Source organism: Alligator sinensis, unplaced genomic scaffold (genome assembly GCF_000455745.1).
Source record: "Alligator sinensis unplaced genomic scaffold, ASM45574v1 scaffold919_1, whole genome shotgun sequence".
NCBI classification, from domain to species: domain Eukaryota; kingdom Metazoa; phylum Chordata; order Crocodylia; family Alligatoridae; genus Alligator; species Alligator sinensis.
The window spans coordinates 332,594-352,674 of record NW_005842191.1 but is presented as its reverse complement, the minus strand read 5'-3'; the positions used below and the strand labels follow the sequence as shown (position 1 = coordinate 352,674).

Below are 20,081 nucleotides of genomic sequence, written 5' to 3'. Positions count from 1 at the left end.
TTGATCTCGCCCTGCGACCGCCACGGGCGGGGGGGGGGGGGGGTGGGGCCAAGCAGCAACTGCCCACAGGCGCTGCCGACAGTGTCAGCAGCGCCTTTTTATAGAGGGTGCACCACCACGCTCAGGGGGGTGCACATGCACCTGCGTGCACCCCCTACATGTCGCCAACGCCCGATAGACCTATCATTTCAAACCATGGAACCCTAACGGAAGAAATATCAGGTTTCATCAAATCCATCTTAAAACTGCTCGTCACCCAAAGACCGAGTTTTATGCAAGACTGAACTGACTTCCTGCAAAAACTCAAAACACAGACCACCTTCCCAGCAATACCCTCCCAGCCGGCATGGATGTCACTAGCTTATACACCAACATCCCACACCAAGATGTCATCCAAGCCTGCATCACATATCTACAAGAACAAGATTACAGCTCAACTCAGAGCACAGACCTCAGGATATCACTGAACTCATGTACTTCATCTTCACACATAACAACTTAAGTTTCAACAACCAACACTTCGTCCAGACTATGGGCACAGCTATGGGCACCAAAACGGCCCCATAATATGCCAACCTTTTTATGGCCCAGCTAGAAGAAGATTTCCTCAAGAAATGCACCATACTATACCCGAGATACATAGTTTCACAGTTGGTAGGGTCAGAAGGGACCTGAGCAGATCATCAAGTCCGACCCCCTGCCATGGACAGGAAAGAGTACTGAGGTCAAACAACCCTGGCAAGGTGATTATCCAGCCTCCTTTTGAAGACCCCCAGGGTAGGAGTGAGCACTTCTCTTGGAAGTTGGTTTCAGATCATAGCTGCCCTGACTGTGAAGTAGCGCTTCCTGATGTCTAGCCTGAATCTACTCTCAATCAGCTTGTGGCCGTTATTCCTTGTTACTCCCGGCAGTGCTTGGGGGAACAGGGACTCTCCCATTCACCACTGGTCCCCCCCTGGTAAGTTTATAGATGGCCACCAGATCCCCTCTCAGCCTTCTCTTGTGGAGGCTGAACAGGTTCAAGTCCCATAGCCTCTCCTCGTAGGGCCTGCCTTGCTGCCCCCTGATCATGCGAGTGGCCCTCCTCTGGACCCTCTCCATGCTGTCCACATCTCTCCTAAAGTGCGGCGCCCAGAACTCGACACAGTATCCCAACTGTGGCCTGACCAGTGTCACAGAGGGGGAGGATCACCTCCTTGGACCTGCTCGAGATACATCTGTGGATGCATGACAAGATGCGGTTAGCCTTCCTGACCGTGTCCCCACACTGTCGACCCATGTTCATCTTGGAATCAATAGTGACCCCAAGATCCTTTTCTGCCTCTGCACTGACAAGAAGGGAGGTCCCCAGCCTGTAGGTATGCTGCTGGTTCTCCCTCCCCAGGTGCAGTACCTTGCACTTGCACATCCTGTTCCCATCCACCCACCTCTGTAACTTGTCTCGATCTAGTTGTAGCCTGTCCCTCCCTTCTAGCGTGCCCACCTCTCCCCACATCTCAGTGTTGATCACAAATGTGAACAGGGTGCTTTTCATCCCCTCATCCAAGTTGCTGATGAAGATGTTGAACAGTGCAGGCCTGAGCCATGGGGGACCCCACTACTCACATCCCTCGAGGTCAAAAATGACCCATCCACCACCACTTTCTGGGTGTGGCCCTCTAGCCAATTGGCGACCCATCTGACTGTGTAGGCATCAACACCACAGTCGCCTAATTTTTTAATGAGAATGGGGTGAGAGACAGTATCGAAGGCCTTCCTAAAGTCCAGAAAGACTACGTCCACTGTGACACCGGCATCCAAGGCTTTTGTGACCTGGTCGTAAAAGGCCACCAGGTTGGTCTGACAGGACCTGCCCCTAATGAACCAATGTTGGTTGCCCCTAAGCATAATCTCCCCTGCTGGTCCCTCGCAAATGTGCTCCTGGATAATGTTCTCAAAGAGCTTCCCCAGGACCAAGGTAAAACTAATGGGCCTATAGTTGCCTGGGTCCTCCTTCCTCCCTTTTTTGAAAATGGGGACCACACTGGCCCTTTTCCAGTCCTCTGGTACCTGGCCAGAGCACCACAAGCGCTTGTAAAGCCGTGCCAGGGGTCCCGCAATGACCCCTGCCAATTCCCTCAGCACCCTGTGGTGGAGATCATCTGGACCTGCTGATTTAAATATGTCCAGCCCCACCAGAAGTTCCCTAACTAGGTCCCCTCTCTGACCCTAGGCCTGGCTGTGCCTCTCCTGAGACTGTACGGGATCGCGCCCGGGGGAGGGAGGAAGGAATATCCCGGTCTCTGCTCAGAAAAATGGAGGCAAAGAATTTGTTAAAGAGGTCAGCTTTATTGTCTGGTGCAACCACCAGATTCCCAAGTATGTCCTGCAGGGGCCCCATGTTACCTGGTGCCTTCTTTTTACCCTCTATGTATTTAAAAAAGGACTTCTTGTTATCTTTGATCCTGGTCGCTAGTCCTAGTTCTGTCTCCGCTTTAGCCTTCCTAACAGCCTCCCTGCAGTCCTGAGCAATGGAGATATAGTCCTCCTTGGTGATGGCCCCTCCCTTCCATTGGGTAAACGCCTCCTTTTTAGCTTTCAGACATTCCTGAATGCCTCTGGTGAGCCATGGGGGCTTCTGAGCACTACTCTTGCCCCCTTTGATTCACATTGGGACTGTCACCTTTGGGCTCGGGGGATCATCTCCTTAAGCAACGACCACTTGTCTTGAACTCCCAACTCCCCTACCCTCTGGGACCTCAGAGCCTCCCTAACTAATCTCCTTAACTCATTGAAATCAGCCCTCCTGAAGTCAAGGGCTACTGCCTTGCTGCAGGCCTTTGACACCCTGTGCTGTATGGTGAATTCCAGTAGGCAATGATCATTATCCCCCAGGTGGTCAAGAACCTGCAGTCCCCTCACCAGGTCGTTGTTTGTGGCCAGGACCAGGTCCAGCAAGGCATTTCCCTTGGTGGGACTGGGCACCTCCTGGGTTAGGTGCAATTCCCATATCTTGGCTAGGAACCTATGTGAGCGGTCAGAACTGGCTGACTGCTCCTCCCAGCAGATGTCCGGGTAGTTTAGGTCACCCATGATGACCACATCCCCTTGACTTAACTGCCTCCGCGAGCTGACCTGAGAATTCCCGGTCTAGCTCTTCCCCCTGGTTGGATGGTCGATAGTTGACCCCCACCATTAAGTCCCTTTCCCCCAGACCCCCTTGTATTCTGACCCAGAGCACTTCAGTCTGCCCCTCCTCTGACCCAATGCTACTCGTTGAGGATGTGTATTGCTCTTTGACGTAGAGCGCCATACCCCCACCTTTCCTCCCTGTTCTATCCTGCCTGTACAGTCTACAGCCCTTGATGTTTACCGCCCAATCATGAGCTGAATCCCACCAGGTTTCAGTGAGCCCCACTATGTCTGGGTTTGTGTTAGCTAGCAGGAGGGCAAGTTCCTCCTGCTTGTTCCCCATACTATGAGCATTAGTGTAGAGGCATTTAAGACCTCCTATGGGTGCATGCACCACCCCCTTGGTGACAGAGATGACATCTTCATCATTTGGACCGAAACCCTGCAATCTCCGAATGATTTCCACCAAAAATTCAACAATCACTACCCCTCCATCAGACTGTTGCTTGAATACTCTAACACCAGAATTTCCTTACTGGACACCATGATCAATATCCAAGATGGTAAAATTCAAACCACCATATATAAGAAACCCACTGTCCAACATACATATCTACACAGAACCAGCAATCATCCTAAACACACCAAGAAAGCTGTAATTTACAGCGAAGCTCTCCAGTCCCACCGAATTTGCAGCAAGAAGAATATCTGCGACTGCCACCTCACAAATCTCAGAAAGGCCTTCAGCCAACAAGGGCACTCCTCCAGAGAGATAGATCGCACTTTTGAAAGAGCCACCCAGATACCACGTGAAGATTTGCTACAGTACAAAAAGGAAACCCCCACAAATCACACACCATTAGTGATGACATACCACCCTTCCCTGAAACCTACATAGAAAATCCTCAAACAACTGCAACCTATACTAGAAGACCCCATTCTTAAAGAGATCTTTCCAGAACCCCCAATCCTAGCCTTTAAACAAGCACCGAACCTCGCTAACCTCACCATCAATAGCAAACTCCCTATGACCCAAACCATACCCGATGGATCCAGACCATGCCAGGACAAGAAATGCAAAACCTGCCAACACATCTCCACCACCCCCACAATTACTATACACCCCACAACAGAGTCATCAGCATTCCTGGATCTTACAGCTGCACTTCCAGAAACATTATACATCTCATCCAGTGCACCAAATGCCCTGATGGAAAATATGTAGGAGAAACCAAACAACAACTGCGCACCAGAATGAACACACACTGAGAATCTGTCAAGACAAGAAGACCCAACTACCTGTGGGCGCACGCTTCTCACAGGACAATCACTCCCTCTCCAACCTCTCAGTTCTAATCATCAAAGGGAACTTACAACACACTTCTCATAGAGGAGCCTACAAACTTCACTTCATAAATCTACTGGATACAAAAAATCATGGACTCAATACAGACACTGGATTTATGACACATACAACCTGCCTAACATCTGATTCACCAGGTACCTGCCAGACCTGACCTCTTACATTCTTCTTTCCCCCCACCTTTTCTCCCCTCCCCTCCTTTTCTGCCTTTTGTTTTCCTGATTTCCAACTATTTCCTTTTTCATTGAGAGCCTCTTTTTTATCTTGTATTATCACTGTAGTGCTTCCCTTTGGCCTTTCCCCCACCCTGCTTTCTTCCCTCTCTTTTGTCTTCCTAATTTCTACCTATTTAAATTTTCACTGACATCCTTCCACACCTTTAGCTTCTCTCATTCCTTGGAGTCTCAGACCAGCAGAGACTCCCTACTCCTGAAGAAGGATGACTGCGCCTGAAAGCTTGCCTGGAACTTTTTTCCAACTACTCAGTTGGTCTAATAAAAGATATCACATCTACTCAAACAACACTTTCTTAAAGGGCCACTCACCACAAGGGAGCCACAGTCACATTCCTCACCAGCCTCCACAAACCCATTGCCACACTCAGGAGGGTCCAGAAGCTGCAGGGGAAGAAGAGGGGGAAAACAGAGATGGAGGCGTGGCCGCTGCCCTTTTCCCCCTCCCCATGCCTCCAACGTGAGCTGGCCCATGGGTCAATGCAAGCAAGGCCGCCAGTAAGAGCCTGTCTTTGGACAGCACTGAGGCCCACCAGGCATTGCCTAGACAAAGGGCATGAGGCAGTCCCTGCCTCAAAGGGCCCTCAAGTTAAACAGACAGGAGGGGAAAACACAACAGAGTGGCTAGAGGGAGTGCATCTCCCTGGCCTCTGTGATTTTTCATGCAGACTCTGCACCTGGCTGGACGATGGAGTGGGGCCTGCCCCTGTGACTCAGCCAGACACTCCCAGAGGAGCCCCGGGTTGCATTTTACAATTGGAAGTGACAGAGTCCAGGAAACAAAAGCAGCCAGCTCCCTTTCTGTCTGTTCCACAGCCAGCAGCAGCCACACCACAGTCCTTAGTGGGCAAAGACCCAGCAGGATGCAAAGACTGCCCTTACCCTGCCCACAATACACAGGTAAGAGGTGGAATCTGACCCTCGGACCGCCCCCAAGGGTCTCTGCAGACTCATTAGCAGCTACGCACTCCCCAGCAGCCAAACCAGAGTCTGCACTGAACCCAGCACTGCCAGGGCCTCTGGGAAGCTCCAGCTCCAAGCAATGCACATGCTGCCAGCTCCCCTACCTGGTGGCAGTGCCAAGCTCTGGGTCTTGTTCAGGTCTTGGTCTTTCTCCTGAGAGCGGACAAGGGAGTGATGTGCAGGCGCTCTCTGCAGCATGACAGAGACCTGCCAACCAACATCCCACAGACCAGCTGACAGTAACGGCCCCACAGCTCCTCCCAGAGCAGCTTGTGTCTGAGCAGAGCAGGGTGGCTCTGCCAGGCCCTATCTGCACGGTGACAGAGGGAAGTCCAGCCCCAAAGCCCTAACCAGACAGATGGGTGGAAAAGGACGGTACCTTTAAGGGCTGGTTGAAGAGGCAGCTTCCCCCACCCTCCTGCAGGAACTGATTGTACTCATCAATGCTGCAGCGTGAGAACTTCTGAGGCTGGTAGTAGCTGAGAGCAGGAGAAGGCATGGTTACACCTGCCCTTCCATGTCAGGATAGGCACCTACTGCAATGCCCTACCCACCACCAACAGCACCATCTCCTACTCCCCAATAGCACCCAGACAACACACTACCACCCTCACAAAGCACCCAGGGTGACTCCCTACCACCCCATCATTACCAGTACACTCCAGGACCACCCCCCACCATGCAGAACAACCTATTAACTCCCCACAGCTCCCAGTTTGATCTACTACCATCCCCTGGCACCTAGCACCATCTGTTCACCCTCACACAGCACCCAGGGTGGTCCCCAGCACAGCCAGGGCCAGGTGGCCTCCTGCAGACTGTTTCTGACCATGCAGCATGCCCTGCCCCCCGGAGCTGCTGATTCACTGATTTGCCCACAGACTAAGGAGGCTCCAGAACATAAGTCTGTATCTTTCACCCTGGAAACAGACTGGGGAGCAGAGGCCAATGTGGGGACAGGTCTCATCCAGCACCACACTACGAAGTCATGGCAGTGCTGGGAGCAGAGCACCTCGAGGAGCAGCTACAGTAGCAGAGGCAAGAACATAAGAACTGCCATTTGCTGGGTCAGACCACAGGCCCACCTTGGCCAGCCTTGTCACACGGTGGCTGAGAACAGATGCTGAAAAGGAGAGTGAACTGATCATAACCTGGGTTAATTCCACTGTTCCTCTCTCACTTGAAGCCTCCAGCATTTAAGGTCTAAGAAGTTTTGATTCAGAGGCTGTATCCCCATCTCCCATGTTCAATAACTACTGATGCTACTTTCCTCCAAGAATTTGTCCAGTCCCTTTACGAACCTGGCTAAATGGTCAGCTTCCACAACAGCTGGTGGCAATGGGTCATAACCTGCAGTGCACTACTTTTGTCTGACGCGCCTGACACACCCATCTACTTGTGTGAGGCAGACCTGGGTGCTGTCACTGCTCCTGATCCCCACTGGCCTCTGAAGCCTCATAAACAAATGCTTGCTCCTCCCTTCCTTCATGAATGCACCAGCTCAGCAGGTCCCTCCTTTACAAAGTAGCAGGGTCCAACACTCTGAGCACAAGGCCAGGAACTCCTGCTCAGGTTTGCCATTGAGCTGCCATTGACAATCCCCTGTCCAAGTGGCCCAGCTGTGCTTCAGTCTTGTTGTTTGTTCTCAGGGCAGTGTGGACACGAGGAAAGAGCATGTGAGAGACCCTCCAAGCATCAGGGACAAGCTGGGTTCCAGACAGGGACTGGATACACTGTGGCCTGGTCTACACAGTTCTACTGAAACAACTCAGCAGCAGAACATCTTCCCCTGACACCAGAACAGTGCCTGTTCCATGAGCAACAGAAGGCTTCTGCCACCACTCAGTGGCTCGCAGAAGGCATGTGTGTGCTCTTCTACTAGCTCCTGTGGCTGCTTCAACAGCTAGCATCTTCCAGGGTGCACTGGGCACCCTGCCCTGCTGATGCACCTGCTGTAATAGAGCTGCAGGGTTCTGGCAGGAGTTGTGTGTGTTTGCCTGTGTTCAGACAGCTTCCCCATGGCACCTGATGCATGCTGCCAGGGCTCTGGTGTAGACAAAGCCTATCATAACACAGGGTTGGGAGCATATCAGGAAGGAGAGGCTTCCATTTCAGACCAGGCAGAAGAAATCCCCCTAGCCGCAGCCAGCATGCAAGGCGCAGGCAGCTTCACCCAGGTAGACATCAGGTAGGTCAGACCCTGTCTCGGGCCTGCTTACAGTTGCCTCCTGCTCAAATCACTGACAAAACCCCTGATCTCTGCAGTGGTGCATGACTGGACTTCCCCAGCTTCCAGTATGACAGAGAGATAGGCTGGAGGAGATGTCACCTCTCTGCTCCAATGGGACTGGCTGAGATGACTGGAATGCTGTCCCTGGGATGGTCTACTTGAAGGCCCTTGGCTGAAGTGATAGAGTTCAAGCAACCACGGGACTGTCAAAGAGCTCTTCTGCCTCCTGTGCCACCTGGTCTCCTTGAATGGAAGTGGAGGGAGGGTGAAGCAGGATGGATCCAGTGACCCTGCTCATCTTCTGGCAGTCAACGCCAATATGGGACAAGATGCACCTTGGGGAAGGTCACGATTGCCAAGTAGAAGACAGACTGACTTTCCACCAAAGGGTGGTGGCTGAGATGGTGGCCAGGTACACCTTAACCAAGCTAAGGGACAGGTCACCCCATTCAGCTCCAGCTCCAGGTAGTCCAGGATCACTGAGGTGGAAGCTTTATAAAGGGACAGGGATCTTGTGTGACACCAGACCAAAAACCTAAAAGTCAAGAGCTCACAAAGTCCCCCTAGTTGAGTCCAATCTGTTGTGCATGTGCATTTCTCTCATGGGGGATGAGCAGGCTTGATTGATTGTCAGGAGCTCCCCAGTATCCCTGCTGCAAGGTGAGTAAGGCTTAAACACTGAATGAACTGCCTCCCCTCCATTTGGGGTGAGTGTCCTGCAGCTCTTCACTGATACCATGGACCCAGAGTTGTCTTGGCCTGGCAGGCTTAGTAGGATCAGCTGTGCAAAATCCTGACTTGCCTTGAAAAGTACTTGCACAATCAGAAGTGTGGGGAGGATGGCATCTAAGAGCTCCCAGACCATGGGATGAGAAAGGCATTGAACAAGGAGCCCAGCTAAATTCCCCCTGGAAGAGAAAGACCAGCACTTCTTGTTGATATCTGAGGCAAACAGGTCAATCTGATTCCCCCAGTCTGCAAAGGTGATCTGAAGAACAACTTCTGTTCCCACATGAACAGGAACGTGTCTACTGAGATTGCCTGCACTGGTACACAGGCCCTGGGAAATGCATCAATGGAGGATGCATCTGAGGGTAGAGCACTGAGCATGCACTTCACACTGCTCTGAGCACCAGAATGTTGATTCCAAGTTCCCCCAACACAGAGGTCCAGAGACCTTGCGCTTGGAGATGGTGAACCTGTGCTCCCCACTCTAGTAGTAACATGTTTATCACAATGGTCATCAATAGCTAAGAAGGGAGGAATGTGATCTTCTTGCATGTGTTGGATAGGTTTTTGCATCTTGTCAGAAAAAACCCAATCAAGAGAGGATGCCATTAAGCCTGGCTTCCAGTCTGGAGTCAGAACTGTGGTCTCCTCACAAAACCGTGGACAGGGATCTCTCTCTGGGATGTGCGCTGGGCCTGAACTCCATAGATGCCTCCTCAGAGAGATAGGTAGCTTTGATGGGGAAGAGGTGTGCTGATGATCCATGCCCCACAGAGTCCTGGTGTCTGGGATCAGAAACTAACCCCCCCACAGGCTTGCTCAGGACTCAAAAGAAGCCCAGAGGTCACCCTGAAGAGGATCACAGAGGAACAAGAAAAGCAAAAAGAAAAAATGTTATGGACAGCTCTGTCCAAGTGAGGACAAAAATGGTAAAAAGATAAATAAAGATTTAAGCAAAAGGGCACAGGAAGGGCCGGAGGCCAAATTGACTAGAACCATCTTGAAAGAGCACCCCATCTTGAGGCAAGAAAGGTGAGAGGTGTTGAGTAGTGGAAAGTGCCTACTGCCCTCCATGCCCTCAGCATGGATCATGACAGGGAGCAGGGATAGGGCACACTGTATGGGTACTGCAGGGTATGGAAGTCCTCACACGCAAGTGCCTGAGGTGCGGACACACCCGCAGTGGGTGTGCCTATGTGGACAAAGGATGCCAGGCTGCAGGGTCCCTCTTCTTGGACTGGGAGGGTCACACTTGCCATCCCAGAGCTGACTGTGGGAAGAATTCAGAACGAATTAATTCAACACTGCTGGCTGCTGTTCAACACATCATCTGGACCACCCAGGGAAGGAGAAGCTTCTCACAGACAGGTACACTGTGCTATGATCCATCTAGCAAAGGAAGGCCGTATCAACCCGACCAAGAGCTTCAGCTCTCCAAGAGTGACCTGATTGCAGGAGGAAGTGAAATTTGCCTGGAATGTGCTCCAGGTACAAGGATGGTGAGGCAGGTCTCTGTATGAACTGCAGGCAGCAATGAGTTCACTCCCTCACCAGGGCTTGCCCTTATGCTCTGATAGCACATCTAGGAACACGCATTTATCTCTGCCTTCCCCATCCATTCCAGTGGCCCATCAGAGCTGCTTCAAATGGTCGCTTGGCACATGAAGCAGTCAGTGCTCCCACTCACACCCTGCTGGAAACATGGGACTGGAGCACACCTCTGCTTAGCATCAGTCCAGGGATGTAGGATCCCCTGAAGCTAATACCCCTAGGCCTACAAAGGGGAACCTCAGCAATTGTGGTGAGACAGAGGAGGAGCTCTTTCACGTGCATGGAACCTATCAACATGAGTGAGTCTGTATCAACTGAATGCATGAGTAATACCAATGACGTATTAGTTATGTGTATAGGAGTCAGTATCGACTGGGTGCCAAGTGTTGTTTCTATGCTGTGAGACTAAGTCCCCACCTTGCTTTGACCCAGCTGTTCCAAAAGGGGAACTCACCCAGTGTCTTCCATAATGCATCCCAGCCAAGAGTCTGGACACCTGCAGTCGCCTGTGGAGAGATGGAGTGACACTGCATTAGGGAGCAATGTCCCCTTCTGGTCAGGCACAGCACAGGAGTCAATGTGACAAATGGAGGCAAATCAAACCCTCTGGGCAACACCTGCTTCATAACTTTGGGAAGAATCTCATCGTGCAGGCACTCTCCAATCCTTCTCCAATGAACACCCCCAAAGCAGTGGGACTCAGGTTTCCCTCTGAAATGGAAACACAATGCCCCATCCTGGCTGTTTCAGGCTAAGGTCCAAATTGCCCTCCTAAGTTCTAAAGCAAAGGATGTGCCAGTCTCCTGCTCAACCCAGAACCATTGGTTCATCCCATGCATTGCCCCACCACCTGCCAGACCACAGCTAGACAGCAGGTATTCCTATCCTGCCCTTGGCCCTGGTTGTGGCCCAGAGGAAAGCCAAAGCTATCAGTGGAAGCACCACGGAGATACAGATTTGTCCGACCTCCCAGTCCCTTTGAACAGTCTCTCCTCCTGCTCTGAAAACTGCTTGAATACCTGGCCCCAGTGCTGCAAAGGGCAGGGGGACTGGGAACAGGCCTTCTGCACTTGTGCCTACTCTGAAAACAGTCCTCAGATCCTCACTCTCCAGTTCCAGCACCAAATTGTAGACTCACCCCATTCCCCCCACCCCAGTCAATGTGGCGTCTGCTTTCCCAGTCTTCCTGATATGCGTAGCCCATCTCGCACACGCTGGCACACAAAGCCCAGCTCACCCTGTCCAGAGCTGACTACAATGGAGAGTGGTAATATTTGTTCCCATAAGCTCCTGGGCCAACATACCCCGAGGGTGAGGACTGGATAACCTGACAGAGAACATGATCAGGACATCAGGCTTAATGCCATAGTCCCTGCAGAAAACACCAGGAGTTCTCACACTGGCCAAAAGCACCTCAAGCCTCTGTATCTGTGTCCCACAGGGAGGGAAAACAGGGCCTTCTGCTGCATCATCATGATTATTTCCTGAAGCACCCTGGTTTCCCACCCAGGGCCTGACCCAGTTACTCCTGCTTAGCTCATGCTCAGTGCCCAATGGACAAGGTTGCCAAGCCAAGAAATTTTTTTTTTACTGACAGTCTGTAAGCTTTTTACTAACAGCCAAAATTTTCTACTAGCCTGTTTTTACTGATATATGCTTTACATAATGCAAATGCAACTCTTTTTCCAGGCTCTGCCCTGCTGCCAGGCCTCAGTCAGAAGGGATGGGTTTAAATTTAGGGGCTTAACACCAAACGTAGTAAAAAAGTAAAATTTGGTTGTTAGTAAAAAGTTTTCGGTAAAAAAAAAAAAAAAAAAAAAAAAAAAAAAAAAAAATGTTGGGTGCAGCAATGGTTTTACACTGTGCTGTGTCCCTTCCACACCAGGGCCCCCTGCTCACCACTTACCCTAATACCCTGACTACACCTTGCTGCTCTCCCCAGCCCATCCCCGCCAACCCTGCTCTGTCTGTCCAAACAAGAAAACCTAAAGAAGCTTACCTGCAACCCATAGTATTACAGGCAACCTGGGATGCAGCAGCAGCACATGGATGAAAGAACACTCCCTGCAGGGTGCTGCACTCCAGCTCGAAAACCAGGTGGAGCCATTGTGCTCTGCTGGAGATTCAATCAAGCTGTGGCTGCTTAGGGTTTTACTGACAGCTAAAGTTTTTCTTACAGACTTTACTGATAGATATTCTTAGCTTGATTATTTATTTACAGTCAGTAAATTTACTGATGGGAACTGAACAAACACTATACGGACAGCAGTGCCTGCCTGGCTACCTTCAGCTGCTCCTAACACGCACAGGCATACATATATGCACACGCCCAAATGCCAGGGCCAGACATTGAGCCCTCACTCCCCAAACAGGTGATGTTACCTGCTGAGCTCCGGTGCTTGTTCCACATCATGCCAATGTTCTGCCCAAGGGTCTGAGCCAGAGTCACAGCCATGGTGCCAACATTCCCATACTGTTATGGGGGAGGGAAACAACAAAGCCATCAGCACGGCTGCAGGAGGAGGAACCCTATAGCCCCCAGTCATCAAGCTCAGTCACACAGGGAATGGAGGGCACAGCTTTTGGACACTCCAACATTTTTTGGACACCTAAAATCCTAAGAGCTTTTTGGTACAGTCTCCCTGGCACCCTGCTCCAGGGCTTCCCCAACCCACTGTGTAGCCCTACAACCCCTCAGGTTCTTGCTTATGACTCCATGACCCTCAGATCTACTGTGCAGTCCCAAGACCCCACATAAATCTTGCTCCATGACCCCACAGCCCTCCAGTCTTGCTTTCTAAAGAAGCAGTGTCCCCCAGTCTAGGCTCTGCTTGGGAATGAATTAACACTGAAGAGACCATACTCTCTCCTACCCCATGCACCACCCTCCTCCCACCCCCAGGAACAGGCCAGACTCTGCCCAACCCACCTCATTGATACCCCCTCCACGAGTGAGTGAGCAGATCCCCCCGACGTAGGCAGTCCCACTGCGGCTGCTCAGGAATGTCCTGCCGCTGCAGAGGGGCAAGGAGAGAGGAAGTGAAGGAGCAGCAGTCTGGCTCCATCACTCTCAGGACAGCAGGCCTGGTGGGGGAAGTGAAGAGGCTGTGTGCGCCTAACATAACACAGGCCAGAAGGCATCAGGACTTCTGGCTCCTTCTCTCGGTTCTGTCACCAACTAGCAGCTTTGGGTTTCCCCAATCTTAAAGCCCAAATTTTTCCTCCTGTCAAAGGGGACATTGACCCTGCCTTACCTCCCGGGACGCAGGGAGGGTTAGCAATCACACTTCAAAAGCAGCTCCCAGCTTGGGGGGGGGACACTGTGGGGAGTGAAGCAGGAGTGCTGGCTGGGTGGGACCCCAGAGCTGCTCCAGCCAGAGGTAGCCCAGGGAGCAGGGCAGGAGCACTGCCTCTGGCAGGGGGGTAAGGAGGGCGGTACAGCTATCCCAGCTCTCACGAGAAAAGGTGGACAGCGTCACTGTGCTCTGGCAAGGCTTCCTTCCGGTATTTCATGAATTCGCCTAGGGTCTCCAACGGATCTTCCTCCACTCGGATCTTGTCCTCCGAGGCCCACGTTTCCATGGCCACCAGCACAATACGGGTATTCAGCTGGTCCCTGTAGATCTAAAGGGTAAGAGGAAGGAGGCAGGACATTACATTCCCAGCATCCTTTGAAACCATGCCGTTTCCTGGGATGAGAGAGCCCTCCCCAGAGGGCTCTCCCAGCTGGACCCAGGCCCACTGCCTGTCCCACTCCACCTCAAGACCCTTCCCCCTCTCCTGTCCCAGACAAAAGGAGCAGTCCCCCCTGGCAGGGGGTCACTCTCACAGCACTCACCATGTCAGCCAGGTTCACCACAGACTTGGCAAAGTTGCTAGTGAGGAACACAGACTTGCGTAGCTGCCCAAACTGGAAAAGAGCACAGACAATGGAGGGCGGCCCCTGAACTGGTCCCAACAGCACTCCCGGTGGCCCGAGTAGTCCAGAGCTCCCCCCATACAGCGGGCAGCTTTTCCTTTGTACATCCAGCCCCTGACATCAAGCACAGCAGGAGATACCACACACTGGTGGGTGGGCTAAGCCCCCTCCTCTCAGGATGGCAGAGGCCTGGGCTGCATCACTCACCAGCTGATGGTCGTTGACCACCACAAGCTCAATGTACTTGGTCTCGCTGTGGACAGTGTGCTGAGCTCGCCGCACCTGAGGGGGCAAAGGAGATATGTGAGAGAGACTCAAGGTGATGTCATCTATGCGTGGACAGGGACGTCCAGGGGACTGAGGGAATGGGCAGATACAAAGGGAACATTTTGCTGCTGGATACAGACAGGCTGTGGCTCTGGGCTCACTCATGGCCTGCTCGCCTGGATGCCTGCCTCACTTGGGGCTGGAGCGGCAGCTGCTGAGCCTGTCTCATGGCCAGCTCTGGCCTCACACAGCTCCCATTGGGCAGCTCCCCTGAGCAGTCAGCTTTCCTTTCTGTGAAGAAATAAGGAAGCAGGGGCCAAGTTCCCCCAGGGTACAGTATACTGGGGGTGGGGGCAGCAGGAAGGTCAGGACCCAGTGCCCACACTCCTGCAGGGCTTTGACAAGCCAGTGGAAGCTTTCCTGGCCTAGGGCAGAGAAGCAAAGAGGTGCCAGCTTCCAGCATGGCCTTATGTTCTCCCTCACCTGCAAAGAGCAGTACAGGCTGGCCTATGCTTTGTCCCCTACCAGGTCTCAACAGAGCCCCAGGGGAGTAGGGGCAGCTGCAAGTACCTCCACCAGAAGATTACCGAAGGGTGGGCTGGGAGGGCTCTCCAGAGGCCATCTGATTCTACCCCATCCCACATCCAAGAGAAATGAATGGCAAGGCCAGGAGGCCACATCCTGATGCACAGGCATGACATGTGGGATGTGTTGGCCTGAATCAACAGCTCCTGTGACAGGCAGATTTGCTACTGCCATCATGACCCTGCAGCCACATTGGAGGGAGAGAGCCGCAGGAGTCACAGAGTCATCCTTGCCACAAAGGGACCCCAGGGGCAGAAGCAAGCCAGGCCAGTCTGGGTATTGCCTGCTGGAGAAGCTCCTCTGCTTTTTCCATATCAGGACAGCTCCCATGCAGCACTATGGGATTGGCAGCGTGGTCATAGCCCCTGTGCTGCAGCAAAGGGCTAGCTATATAGGACCCGTACGTGTGTATCCCCATCACTCCCTCCCCTCCCCTGCTGAGAAGCAGCCCCACCTGCCCCCTCCCCAGCTGGTTGGCTAAGTAGAGCCCCTACCTGCCGCCGCCGCCTCAGTTTTGGTAAACTGGCTGGGACATAGTGATTCAGCGCAGCAGCCAGACAGCCTGGGAACATAAGGGGAGGACACATCAAGTGGAAGGTGATGAGGCTGAAGCCCCAAGGGAGCAATGGAGGGCTCTCAAAAATGCCAAGGGTCAGAGGGCTGTGGACCAACGTGAGGCCAGTCTGGTAAGGTCTCTGCAGGCCAGGAGGGCTGGGTAACCCCCCTGGCCAAGTGACCCAGCAAACACAGCTGGGGGAGGATAAGTTTACAGCTCACAGGCAATTTTGAAAAGTTAAAAATAATTTGTCTTTGGCAAGGGTGGAAGAAGGAACCAAAAAGAAATATTGGAGTATTGGAGGAATCTAATATAGAAATGCACAAATCCCAAAAATGTTCATCTGGGACTGAACAAAACACTGTGCTTTGAACTTTGACCTTTATCTTTGATCTTACTTTTTGAAAATAAAATTAAAGGCAATTTTGAACTGGAAAGTCATTGACAACCTGAAACTTTCCCATATTTAAATTGTAGTAAATAATTTCCTGGGAAAACCAACACAAATTCATACAATGTTATGGAAATGCCGGGTCCAGGATTTTTCTGAAAACTGTTCCAAGTGAGCCTGTTTGCCCAGGTCTGCATGAGGGAGGAGAGCTCAATCCTCAGCCCAAGTTTGTCTGGGCCATCCAGGCAGGCTTGCAGGATGGTTATAGTAGCATAGCAGCTCCTGCAGATCAGCTACGTGCTCCCCGCTTGGCTCAGTGGCCCCAACACAGGCCTCTGGACCTCTGTCAGTTAGGTACAAATCCCACAGGCACCACTCACCTGGCTCTGTGCAGCCCTGACGATGGTGAGGAGCAGGCATGTGTTGGATCAGGTGAGGTTGAGGCCCCTGCTGCAGGGAACAAGAGAAAAGGAAGGCCACACTCTCACCTGGGCCACCCTCACTGTCCCAGAATAGGACCCAGCCCCAGGAGTCAAGATGCTTTTGTCTGCCAAGCATGTACTTGGAGGGGTGGTCCATGCATGGGCTGGGAACATGAGTCTAGATAAGAAGTCCATGTCCCAGGTGGGATGGTTTCATCTGCCTCACCAAATCCTGCCAACACCAGGTATATATGGGATTATTCTCCACTCATGATCAGAACCAGTGGGGGCTGTGCCACAGTGCTGGTGAGCAACCACTGAGAAGTACCACCATGCCACTGATAACCCTGCCTTGCCCTAACACAGAGGGGCAGGAAGCCGGTGAGTGAGCCCTGTGCATGAGGCGCACCAGAGTGAAAGAGGCTGTGGAGTGAGATGTTACTAATGTCACTGCCCAGTTCTCTTCCCGGAGCAGCAAGGGAAGGGAGCATAGCTGGGGTACACTGAAGTCTTCTCAAGTTTCATCAGAGCCTCTCAAGAGAGGTCCCTGGTATTCAAGCCATGCTGAGCAAGAGCCAGGAATAAGACCACAGAGCACCCCCATCTGACCAAGCCTCTGAGTAGAGAGCAAGCACCCCATGTTACAAAGAGCAGGAGAAATAGGGCATTTTGGCAGCTTGACACCCCCACCCAACCTCCACCCTGCCAAGTCCTGCACAAACAGTCCCAAAGCCAAGGATTTGCAAAGAGGACTAGGGTTACCATACATGTGGGTTTTCCCAGATATGTCCTCTTCTTGGGCTCTCCCATCTCCATATGGACAGTTTTTAAAAATATAAAAAAATGTCCAAGATTTTGCTCTGCCTCTGCTCAGCATTGAAGTTTTTCCTGGCACTTTCCAGCTTGCCCTAGCAAGGAGCTGCTTGGGGCTGGGGGAAGCAGGAGAGGAGGACTGGAGGCCAGGGCATTAAATGCATCTGCTCACAAGCCCAGGCAATGGCCAGCAGGGGAAGGGGGTGGAGGGTTCTTCAGGAGCAGCAGGAAGCTGCATGGGCAGCAGGGCTGGGGGGCAGGGGACTGAAGGTCAGGAGTGAGGGGCACTGGCAGGGCTAGCGGGGGGAGCAGGGGGCTGCAGGTTGAGCATGAGGGGCACCAGCTTGGCCCAGGGGGGTGGGGACTGTAGGCAGGGAGTAAGGGGCACTGGCAGGGCCAGGGGTCTCAACTCAGGAGTGAGGGACACCAGCATGGTCTGGGGGGTGGGGGATTGTGGGTGAGGAGTGAGAGATAGCAGCAGAGCTGTGGGTGCTGTGGCTTGGGAGTGAGGTGCAGGGGCAGGGCACGAGCACAGGCATATCACCACCTCCCAACAGGTGTCCTCTTTTTTGAAACTGGAAATATGGTAACCCTACATAGGACCCCAAAGCAGCCCCAAGTAAGCATGCTTGTGTTTCCCACCTACAAGAGACACGGTCAGAGAACAGGGGCTCCACCACTGACTACCTTTACGCAGGATATCACTGGGTAGGATGGAGCCCCATTCCTGTGAAATCCTCACAGGGCAAGGGCTTTGTGACAGGCCCCATAGAAAGGAGGTAGAGGGCTCCACAGAGTGCATGTTCCTGACCCCCCCACAGTGCAGTGCATCCCCTGACACCGGCCTCCCCACTACTCTGTGACCTGGGTCCCAGCACCAGCCTAACTGGAACTGCCCTGGCTGCACACCTTGGCCCCAGTGCCAAGGCCCTGATGTAAGTAAGCCTCACTCAGATGAGGAGGCAAGTCTCAGCGATGGAGCCCATCTCCCTGCCCCAGAAGCTCTGCCTTCAGGCTTCACCCCTAAGTGACCCCTCCCTCCTGCCTTGCACTACACTGACACCACCGGATCATTAATTGATGACTGCGGGCAGCCTGAGGGAGGCAGTTTCCTAAAGGATGGGCCAGCAGCAGGGTTGCAGGGATAGAAAATACCAGGATAGGATTTCAGTCATTACCTGCTGCCAGGCAGCTGGGTTACCACCCTGAAGGTGTGTTGGGCCAGGGGAGAAGTGGCGGGGGAACACCAGCCTGGGGCCATGGACACATGCAAAGATTCAGAGAAGCTCTGTGTGGCCAGAAAACCCTGCTGAGTTCTGAAGACCCCCAAACCAATCCATTCTGTAGAGACAGGTCAGTGCTGAGGTATGGGGGTATACCTAGGGTATGGGGAGCTAATGTAAGTGGAGTCTCCTTCCATTTGCTGCCATGGCAACAAGGGGTAAAGGTACACTGGGGAATACCTCTAGCTGCAACCACAGTTCTCAGGGCTATGCGGACTAGGGCTGGCAATACCAGGACATGGCACTGTGATCCTAGTCACCAGCACTAGAGTCCAAGCATCCAGGACCCAGAACTATGGTCCGAGTCCCCCAAACTTGGTACTGGACACCAAGCACTCAGGACCCGTCACCAGAGTCAAAGTTGCCAGAACCTGGAAGTGGAGTCCTCCATGCTCAGGACCTGGCACCTGAGCACGGAGAGAAGACGCAGGAGTCAAGCCCCTAGATCCCATCACGGGATTCTGAGCACCTGTAACTTGGCCCTGGAGGCTGAACTAGGAGCAAGGTGGGCTCTTGTTCTGTAGGTGGGCAGGGGTCAGTGACCTGGCCTGAGGCCTTCCCTTCACCTTCCCCTGGAAACAGCTGAGGGAAACTTGAGAGCAGGCCATTCCTGGCAGGTGATGGAATTCCAGCCCAGCAGCCCTCACCTGTCTGTGCTCAGCTTGCCCATAGGGCTCAATCAGGTAGGTGTCCCTCCCATCCGAGAAGACGCCACTGCAAGGGAAGCAGAGAAATGGGCACCAACCACCCTCCAGCTTCCTCCTGTATGGGTAGGCAGCAAGGCACCCCAATTCCTTGCCAAGGTGGAGGGTGCCAGTTTGCTGCCCCCCAATGTCACACATGGAGGCAGAAGAGGTCTCCTCCCACACACCCAAGGCTAATGCAGGCTGCTGAATCCCGTCGTGCCCACTGCTATCCCAGAAGGAGGAGTCTGCAGCTAGGTCTGTCTGTTCCTGCAGCCCCCACCCTGTGCTCTGGCCCCGCAAAGTGGTACTCACTGCAGTCCTTGGCAGCTGGAAAGGGCCACAAAGGAACGAGCCTGCCCTCGGAGCCCGCCCTGATAGTAACAATGCTCCCCCGAGCCCTGCAACATAAAACGAGGGGACAGGGAGAGGCATCAGATATCAGGTCACTTCAGGGAGACTCCAGAGCCCTGACCCCAAAGCAGGGAGGGAGCATGGTCAAGTGGGTGAAGCGAGGGACTGGGTGTCAGGGCCACAGGTTACTAATCCAGGTTGTGCCACTGATAACCCTGGGTGACCCTGAGTGAGTCGCAGGCCCCAACTCTTTCTACCTGTATGACAGGGATAGCGATCTATAGGCACTTTGTTTAGCAATGAAGGCTTTTCACAGAAAGCTTGGTTTGTTCCTCACATATTGGGGTGTGTCACACCTCCTCCCCCATTCAGGGCAGCGCACACCCACCCACCAGTGTGTCACAAGAGCTCCAGAATGCAGCAGGGCAGTGCCACCCAGAACTGAGTCTCATGCTCTGGAGGTATGCGCCCATGCCACCTGCATCCATGCGTGTGTGCACATCCAGCTGTCCCATGTGCTGGATCACTGGACATGGAGGAGAGGCCAAGGATGGAGATGCACCTTTTCCCCTCCATGAGGATGACTCTGTTGGCACTTGGCATGTCTGTGAGGCTACCTGGATACGAG

The 20,081-nt window shown here is 53.0% G+C and overlaps 1 protein-coding gene across 1 annotated transcript in view; it reads right to left on the bottom strand.

Moving 5' to 3' along the window:
• ADAM11 (ADAM metallopeptidase domain 11) overlaps positions 1 to 20,081 on the bottom strand; it is a 48,751-nt gene that overhangs the window by 15,305 nt on the left and 13,365 nt on the right. The window contains exons 4-15 of the mRNA XM_006026360.2: positions 19,415 to 19,500; positions 19,064 to 19,130; positions 16,279 to 16,348; positions 15,446 to 15,513; positions 14,307 to 14,381; positions 14,019 to 14,090; positions 13,638 to 13,804; positions 13,110 to 13,194; positions 12,563 to 12,653; positions 10,635 to 10,686; positions 6,050 to 6,149; positions 5,020 to 5,091 (exon numbers count right to left, since the gene is read on the bottom strand). Of these exons, the coding sequence (XP_006026422.1) occupies positions 5,020 to 5,091; positions 6,050 to 6,149; positions 10,635 to 10,686; positions 12,563 to 12,653; positions 13,110 to 13,194; positions 13,638 to 13,804; positions 14,019 to 14,090; positions 14,307 to 14,381; positions 15,446 to 15,513; positions 16,279 to 16,348; positions 19,064 to 19,130; positions 19,415 to 19,500 (1,005 nt within the window). The remainder of the gene's footprint in view (positions 1 to 5,019; positions 5,092 to 6,049; positions 6,150 to 10,634; positions 10,687 to 12,562; positions 12,654 to 13,109; positions 13,195 to 13,637; positions 13,805 to 14,018; positions 14,091 to 14,306; positions 14,382 to 15,445; positions 15,514 to 16,278; positions 16,349 to 19,063; positions 19,131 to 19,414; positions 19,501 to 20,081) is intronic.